The sequence below is a fragment of the Triplophysa rosa genome, linkage group LG5 (assembly GCF_024868665.1).
Source record: "Triplophysa rosa linkage group LG5, Trosa_1v2, whole genome shotgun sequence".
Lineage (NCBI taxonomy): Eukaryota > Metazoa > Chordata > Actinopteri > Cypriniformes > Nemacheilidae > Triplophysa > Triplophysa rosa.
This window is the reverse complement of record NC_079894.1, coordinates 20,658,785-20,668,065: the sequence shown is the minus strand read 5'-3', so window position 1 is coordinate 20,668,065 and position 9,281 is coordinate 20,658,785. Positions and strand designations below refer to the sequence as shown.

Genomic DNA, 9,281 nt, shown 5'->3' with positions numbered 1-9,281 from the left:
AACATAATGTCTGCCCTTCTTATTAATAAGTTATGTAATATCATATAAAGGTCATAAATCATGTTTGTGGTCACTTTAAATGCTATTATTACTGATGTACTTAAAACGTGATTATTTTCAATTCAAAACTTCATAGACAAGTCCTTTATAATTAAATAATAATGTAAAATAAAAATATGAAATATCAATTGACATTAAATAATATTAAACAATGCTTTTAAATATTATGTTTTGAAACTGTCACCTATTTGAGTAACCGCTAGGTGGCAGAGTTGCGTCTTGGACGTACAGTAAAACTTAGCCAATGAAACCCCACGTTTGCTTCTCTTTTGTTTTTATTTATACAGAATAACCACGAAGTGTTTTCTATAAGCAATTTTCAGAATTAATAACATTTTAATGTCAATTTTAAAGCTGTACTTGTCGAAATAAATATTAAGTGATTGCCTGAATCTTGTGTCGTTCACTTCTATATATTGCTCCGCTGGAATGTTTCTACGGCAACGCATGCGCACGAGATCCTTCCGCATGTTCGTATCTATAGCAACACCAATACACAAGCACCGGCACGCCATGGTCCGCAGTAAGTTAATTTCTTACAAAGTCTTTGTTTTTATCCATTACTATAATATATATTTTAAGATAAACCATATAGACCTTTGAACTAATGTTATTTTGGATATTTTTAAATAGCGGACATTTTAAATGAGATTTTTCATTGTGGTTCAGTGGCTTGTAATTTGCTCCTCTCTTTCTCTTTTCTCTCTCTTTCTCTTTTCTCTCTTTCTCTCCTGTATTCAGTCAGCGAGGATCTGATCCGCCGCAGAGCAGAGCACAATAATGGCGAGATCTTTTCCCTGGAGGAGGTTTCCCTCCATCAGCAGGACATTGAGAGGATCGAGCACATTCACAATTGGTGCAGAGACCTCAGAATCCTTTACTTACAAAACAACCTCATCCCTAAGATAGGTAACCAGACATTCCTGTACATTATGTGACAATACACAAACTAAACGCATACGCTTGTTAATATACGGCATCAACATGATACATACTTTTTATGTCTGTTTCTGCAGAAAATGTGAGCAAACTAAAGAAGCTGGAATATTTAAATTTGGCACTGAACAACATTGAAGTCATTGAGAATTTAGAAGGTGACTTTGATACTCAGTTATGGTTTGTGTTTTTGCCATATTAGCATGATGAATGTTTTATGTATTCATGATACACACATCCGTAATGTTATGTATGGTACCTGAAACATTACGCTTTACACTACAATGTATATTTGTGTAGGCTGTGAGAGCTTACAGAAACTGGACCTCACAGTGAATTTTGTGGGTAAGCTGAGCAGCGTTGAGTCTCTAAAGCACAACCATCATCTTAGAGAGATCTACCTGGTTGGAAACCCCTGTGCTGAATTCCAGGGATACAGACAGTGTGTAATAGCCTGTCTCCCTCAGCTACAGGTACCGCCCTATAAAAAGAGAGAGAAAAAGCGCGCTTTCAATCTGGTGTTGTGAATAAATGATTGCTTTTTTCCTTTTACAGTGGCTGGATGGGAAAGCAATCGGACGAGCTGAGCGTATCGAGGCATTACAGGAACTGGATGCAGTGAGAAAGCGCGTCTTAGAGCAGGAGGCGGCGTATTCAGAGAAGAGAGAGAAGCAAAAAATTAGTGCCTTAAGAGAAACGGAAGACCAAGGGCAAACACAGAACCATCCTCAAATAAACCAGTGAGTTTATTATAAATACGACCAGATACCTGTAATTATATTAGATATGCATTAAAAATAGAGATCAATAGAGCCATGTTTTGTGTATTTAGTCTGTGTTAGAGCGCTTTCTTTTTTGTTTTAATTTACCAGCAATCATATTTCACTCAGGTTGGTCACTGAGACACAAACTGGAATGACTCACCAGAATCAGGAATCAAGCTCTCACACAGACGCAGAAGATAAGGAAAGGGAATTCTGGGAAAAGCCATGCGCATTTACACCAGAGTCCAGACTAGAAGCCCATCGCCATCTGGAGGAAAAGAAAAAGACAAAGGAGAGAGAGAGGTAGTCTTACTACAGAGAAGCATTCACAGCCCTGTAATAGTTCTTGAAGATGCTACGACCAACCCTATAATATTACAACAGAAACAATTTCAACATTTACATTTATATTAATGAAATCCCTGAAGATTTCTAACCGAAGGTGCAGCACAAACTTCAACTTAAACAAAGTAATATTTCTGAATGTTGATTTTGAATTATTTCCTAATCTTCCATCGTGACTGGAGAGGTTTGAATTATAAGCCAGCTGCCAGTTTTGTAAAGGTTTTTATTGGAGAACGCAGAGGTCTAATGTAGTTTATGTATAGTAATTGTTTGAAATTTAAGCTTGCTTTTAAACGCATTCTCTTACAAGCACTTCTGTGTTTATACAGAGAGAACCATGAAGCCAAAACTCCCAGATCTCTGATCACTGCAGATGGACGAGTGCTGAACGTCAACGAGCCCAAGTACACAAATTCATGCAGAAATATACACAATACTTTGCATAGCCACACATCTGACTATCAACACATACGTAGAAAGCAATGTGCTTGCTTTCTTATTCATTTCAAAGCAGTTGCTCGGCTGCATGAATATGTTTTACTAGCATCTGTTTTCTTTTTACAAGGTTGGACTTTAGTCTTACAGACGATGAGAACAACAACTGCATGCTATTGGACTTGCATGTATACAGGTACTTAAAGCACAAATGGGCTTTGAGACTTACTTTTTATAGGTTTAACCATAAAAAGTGAACTTACTAAGGCATTGTGGTATTTAAAGAAACAGTTCACCCAAAAATGAAAATTCTGTCTGTATTTACTCACCCTCAACTTGTTCCAAATCTGTATACATTTCTTATTTAGAAGAATACTTGTAACCACACAGTTCTTGGCCACCGTTAACTACCATAGTAGGAAAAATTGCTTTATACATTTCTTATACAATTCTTGTTCTGTTTAACACAAAAGAAGATATTTTGAAGAATGTAGGAAAGCAAACAGTTCCGGGGCACTTTTTACTACAATTGTAGTTTTTCCTATGGAAGAAAAAAGGTTCTGAAATCTAAAAATAAGGTTCTGTGAGATTGAACTAATCCAGCCGTATTGTTTATCTCTTCTTAAATGATTTTTGGATGCATTTCTCTACAATTATTTTTCTCCTACAGCACACATTCACATTGGTCTTTTCTGTACTGTAGGCATCTGGACACCTCACTGCTGGATGTGGATGTTCAGCCAACGTACGTAAGAGTGACCATCAAAAGAAAGGTAGTCTATCCATCTCGTCCTCTCTCTTTCTCTCTTCTGATGAGTTTGACCTTTAAAGCTGATTACTCGGCAGTAAATCTACACTCTTTATTCTGCTTCATTTCCCCACAAATCTGCGACAGACCAGGACGAGTAACTGTCCTTGCCTCACCACACTCCAGTGTGTGTCAATGTGTGACAGTATTGATGGATATGTGGTTTATGGTGTAGGTTACATTCACCATGACAAGCACTTAAAACCCCACATGAATAAAAATGTGTGTGTGTACGCAGGTGTTCCAGCTGGTTTTGCCTGCAGAAGTTAAACCCGACAGCAGCACAACCAAGAGATCCCAAACCACCGGCCACCTGCTCCTCACACTACCCCTGGTACATCTCACTCACTACACCTGAAAAACACTCTTTGACCATTAACTCCATCCTAATTCATTCTCATAGTGTGTTATAGGGTTCAATGAAACTTAAAGTCTAAACTATCCAATGTTTTATTAAAGTGATAGTTCACCCAAAAAGTGAAAATTCTGTCATCATTTATTCGCCATTTTGGCATTTCAAACTCGTATCACTTTCTTTCTTCTGCAGAACACAAAAGAAGATATTTTGAAGAATGTTGGTAACCAAAACACGGCGGTACCCATTCACTTCTATTGTACGGACACAAAACCAATGCAAGTCAATGGGTACCATTGTTGTTCAGTTACCAACATACTTCAAAATATCTTCTTTGTGAATGATGAAAGAATTTTCATTTTTGGGCAAACTATCTCTTTAAAGATCTGTTTTTTATTTTTTAAGAAAACCATACATGTCTGGATTACATACAACCAGTCTGCTTCCAAAGTGATCTGATATATTTGCATTTTTTCTAGGCACAGGGAGAGATCAAACCAAAGAAACACATTGCTAAACCAAACAGCACTAGAGGTGACCTAAAAACTGAGAAAAACAAGACAAGGTAACGACCGACCAATTTAACAACTTCAAAAGTAGAGCTTGTGAGAGTAGCTGTCAGATGGTAGTTTTTGTGAGCTTCTGTAGTCTAAAGTCTCATGAGTCAAATAGACTTGTTATGATGCTTTTTGGAGCTTGACACCTCCGGTTTCTGTTCACTTTTGGTTAATTCCCTTTACATCTTTTGAAGAAAGTAAGAGTAATGTGGCTTTAAAGAAAAGTCTCCTAATGGACTATTACAATTGAATATAACCTCTCGTAGGCTGCTTTATATTTGATTTCTCTCTCTAGACCTCACTGTGCCCTGTTTTTCTGCAGTTCACTACAGGAGGTCCCATGCGGTTGCTTTAATGCAGAACAATATCCCCTGTGTGTGTACAGGAAAATCTGATGCGTCTTAATGTATTTTTGCATTAACCCGTGCGGCAGTGGTGTGGAATTCATTTCGGGACTTAACTAAGTTTCACAGCATTGTGTAATTGTGTGTGTGTCCTTCAGGTGGACAGTAAGTGAACACTGGGGTATGACATTGAGGACCTGATAAAATGGAAATAAGATGCAGATAAAGTGGTTGATGTCTTTGCACCCACCCACCCACACACACACACATACTTCTTTTGTGTGACTTAACACTGATGGATGACATCATTTGAGCCTGACCTCCTGACACATCGGGAGGTCAGATCCTCTCTATGTCTCATCAGCATACTTTACACACACACACACGTCTGGTTTACTATCTCCGTGGGGACGGTCCATAGGCATAATGTTTTTTATACTGTACAAACTGTATATTTTAGGAGTACTCCTATTTTAGTTGCATTATCGAAGTGCGGTATAGACACGTACACAGCTTAATCACACTATTACTGGCGCGTAGGAACTTTTGCGGCACTTTGCGACAGGTTACACACACGCACGGCAGTGGACAGCAGTTTCATTTTACGGCAAACAACATGGCTTCAAGCAAGAAAGCACATTTTTGGTCCGAACGGGAAACAAGAAAGATGCCAACAATTCTAGAAAATAAATGAAACACCAAAAACTGTATGTGGTACCATGGCGAAGACGAACTGTTTGTTGATACATGAAATTATGGAGGGAACGTCGAACGACGTCGCTTAGGGACGTAATGACGTATGCCATTAATCGAACTGTGTAACATGTAAAACGGGAACATGAAAGGTATATTCTTAAAGCAACTCATGTAAACACCTTAATCGTAATATTAGCTTACTCAGAATAAGGCAAATAATTTGATTACTGACGTCCATGTAAACGTGGTCAGCGATGTTGTTATTTATTTTGTGTGAGTCACAGACACATGCACACACACCAACACACCTGTGTTTGTGTTCCTGCCCCTGAGGAAATCACTGCTGTTTCAGTAAATCATCTGCGTGTGTAATAATGTACCCCGGTAAGATGCTGATTGGCTCAGAATGTACAATATAATTACTCACTATCAGTAATTCAGGAGCCAATCAGGTTTCAGCTGCTGCTCTAATTAAATTTTCAGTGATTTATTCTTAAAGCATGAGAGAGAAAGATAGACAGAGAGAGATAAGATACGCTCTAAATGCTATGTTGTGTAATAGTGTTTGGTCTGATACAGTAGTCGGCGGTGGCACGAATAAACAGAAATTGTTTACCCCCTCATGCTATCTAACTGTCTAAACAAAGCCCTGTCGTGTGCAGAAGTCACAAGCCTTTTAGCGTAAGTCTACAGTATGTCAAGAGGGATTTATCTGTGATTATGACCCCTTCCATCATACTAGGATTTGTGTTTGGAAGAGGCCAGAGGCTGATGTCATTGAATACAACATTAGTGGATGCAGACTTGGGACAAAATTATAAGACCCTGACGCATTTAAAGGTCCAATGTGTATTTTTTGGAGGATCTAGTGACAGAAATGCAGTATTATATACATAACTGTGTCTTCAGTGATGTATAAAGACCTTACATACTGAAGCGTTATGTTTTTATTACTTTAGAATGAGCTATTTCTATCTACATGCACCGCGTGTCCCCTTACATGGAATTCGCCATGTTGTTTCTACAGTAGCCCTAAATGGACAAACTGATCTAAAGAGCGTGTTTTGTAAATACGTTATCTCCTTCGGCAAAGAAGCGAAAATGTGACGACAGCTTACTGCTGTGTCAGCCACTGTAATGCTTTGAAAGGGAGGGGTGAGCGGTGGAGTCGTTGGTTGCAATTCGTAACCTCACCACTAGACGCCGCTAAATTTCATACACTGTACCTTTAACTTTTTGAATGTCATTTACTTGTTAATGAAATAAAATATTTAATAGGAATAGGCGGTAGGACTTTATCCACTTGATTGAATTTGATTAGATTGTGAGAAGCATAACATCAGTTATGATACACCGCTCTGCAATACCTTAATCTGACAGGGCTTGGTTACTTTCGCATAAAAGTCATTTCAGAGGTAGACAAAGTCAATTTTGAATAGTAATAAGAAAAAGGGGAACCCGACTTTGCAGGGATGTGCTGAGTACACTTGAGTTATAAACTCCTATACTGCAACAAAACAATGTTCTCAGTCCGATCTATCTCTCCGTAGGATGTCGCATGGGCGTGAATTATTGGAGGTGGATCCCAGTAAAAGTCTCGCTGGGAATCTGGCCAACATTGTTTCCAAAGGAAAATATTTTTCCCACCAACCCCCGCAGGTATTACAGGCACATCAGCATTGTGGCTTTGAGGAGAGGCCTGTGTCAAAAGACTTTGTGGATGATCCAGAAGTGCCTCCGCTCATGTGAGGGAGGGAGAGAGAAGAGAGAGAGAGAAAATATGCTATGCTATGACACAGCAAGAGAGCGTAAGTGATAATCACACACTCTGCTGAGCTTGTGGAAGTGTGTGTGATGAAATAATGTGCAATATATTTAGCTCTTCTCATTAGACATATAGTCGAGTAGATGAGTAATTGTCAGTCTCATTACAGCGTACTGAATATTTCACCGCTAAAGGCTTGTCATCTGTGTGTGTGCGTGCGTGTGTGTGTGTGTGTGAGATGATGAACCTTTAGCGGTGAAATATTCAGTACACACACACACACACACACACTATTCTGAATGCTTTTTAATCTTGTTTCAAACTGTGTATAAGCATTTGAAGCAATACATTTTAAGCAAAATTGTTTCGCTATTCTAAAAAAACATGCACAGTCAAATTAATAAACTTCATTTGACTATTTGCCAGTTCATTTTAAATTATTTTCCAGTCATAATGAAGTCATAGTTCACCCAAAAATAAAAATTCTGTCAGTATTTACTGTCATTTCAAACCTGTGTGTCATTTATTTCTGCACAGCACAAAAGAAGATGTTCTGAAGAATATTAGCAACCGAACAGTGTCAGTACCCATTCACTTCTATTGTATGGACACAAAACCAATGTTTGTCTATGGGTACTGTCGTTGTTTGGTTACCAACATTCTTCAAGATATCTTCTTTTGTGTTCTGCAGAAGAAAGAAAGTCATACAGGTTTGAAATGACAAGAGGGTGACTAAATGATGACAGAATTTTATTTTTGGGTGAACTATCCCTTTAATGTTGCTGAGGTTTAGCAACAAGCCTACAGATGATGGTCAATGGCACCCAAACCCATGACGTTGACATTGCTAGCTCAAACTCAACCATTCAAGCTACAGGAACTACATTAAAAAGTAAAAGACCAGAAAAAAGCTCAAGTTTAGGTCAGATCGTGTTTCACTTTAAATGCAGTTATGTTGGCAGGTCCGTGTGAGTGTTTGGTTCAGAGATAGAAAATGTCATTAGCCTGGTATGAAAACAGTGGAAGTCTATGCGATATCCTCGCTAATGTAGTGAAACACAGTTGTGTGTGTGCAAAAGAGGTCAGACACATGCGGAACTGCCAACCGATGAGATCATGCCGCCACAGTATTTCTGTTTTCTGGAGAGCAAGCATATAAAGTTCACACAACTCACACGCACACACACCAAAGGTCAAACACAGTTTTTTGGAGCTGACACTCAACAGCTCTGCACCATTTTTCAATGTTTCATTCTTCAGTGTTGAAGGTTGTGTTCTTCCCCTGATGTTTTATGTGTCTGCAGGTGAATTATCGGGACGTGCAGGTGGGCTTTGCTGGTTTCATTTCCCCCTTTATTAAAAACTCCTGTCAGCAGATGAGTAATTTATTTTGCTGCTGACATTTAAACACCCCTGTGCTTCGCTGGACTGAATCTTATAAAAGCCATTTCAGAGATGCGTTTGAGAATGCAGTAAACCCATTACACATCAAAGAGCATCATGTCTAAATCCTTTTTACAAATTTAATAACTATTGCTACACATGTTTTAAATATATTTAAAATTAGATCAAAGAGACCTCTTGTGAGGATGCTTTTATTTGTCATATTCTAATGTCATATAATATTTGATCACAAATAGGGTTATGAGCATAATAATTAGTTTAAAAGTTAAACTGTAAACTGATCTTTTGTTTAGGAGTTAACATAGCCAATGTCACAGATTTGCTTATTCAAATAGGAACATCAAAATAACGATCCTTTCTTTTTTAATGTTCTAAGTCAAAAGCTATATGTCTCAAAATCTAAAATGTTCTGTTTGTTTCTAGGTTTCAGATTTGTATTACTTTTTATATATAGGGTTTCTTTTGTATGGGCTCAGACTTTTGACCCCCACTCTATGCTACTGAAAATTTACTATGAAAGGGTTGATCTGAAGTGTTTTATTTGAGTCATGTACTGTGTTCACATTAAAACTGGCATTATCATATGGAGAAGTCAGTTCCAGTGTCTACCGTAAGTTTTCGATATCGGTCAGAATGAATAAAGCATGATGATCTCACCCATCAGCTGGACACGGACTGAATTATTCAACCCCTGTCACCCTGACAAAGATGGCCTCTTGTCTTTCTCTCCCCTCTGTCTTTTCCACTCCCCTGACTCTGCTGTCCCTCCAATCACTGACAAGGAGAAGATTTCATCTCCTCTGACTTTCCAA

At 38.3% G+C, this 9,281-nt stretch overlaps 1 protein-coding gene across 1 annotated transcript; it reads left to right on the top strand.

The window, feature by feature from the left end:
* Window positions 1–555: 555 nt before the first annotated feature.
* dnaaf11 (dynein axonemal assembly factor 11) lies at window positions 556–7,402 on the top strand. The gene is made up of 12 exons (XM_057333476.1): window positions 556–583; window positions 802–969; window positions 1,077–1,154; window positions 1,297–1,469; window positions 1,552–1,736; window positions 1,887–2,063; window positions 2,435–2,509; window positions 2,671–2,736; window positions 3,244–3,313; window positions 3,587–3,682; window positions 4,183–4,268; window positions 6,851–7,402. Exons 1-12 carry the CDS (start codon window positions 574–576, stop codon window positions 7,047–7,049), a joined length of 1,383 nt encoding a protein of 460 aa, XP_057189459.1. The 5' UTR covers window positions 556–573; the 3' UTR covers window positions 7,050–7,402.
* The last annotated feature ends 1,879 nt before the right edge of the window (window positions 7,403–9,281 follow it).

What these genes read in the sequence shown, in the direction of transcription:
- dnaaf11 (XM_057333476.1), top strand. An exon ending in CCTGTCTCCCTCAGCTACAG is followed by an intron (nt 1,470 to 1,551) that starts GTACCGCCCTAT and finishes TTCCTTTTACAG; the next exon opens with TGGCTGGATGGGAAAGCAAT. An exon ending in TTGGACTTGCATGTATACAG is followed by an intron (nt 2,737 to 3,243) that starts GTACTTAAAGCA and finishes TCTGTACTGTAG; the next exon opens with GCATCTGGACACCTCACTGC.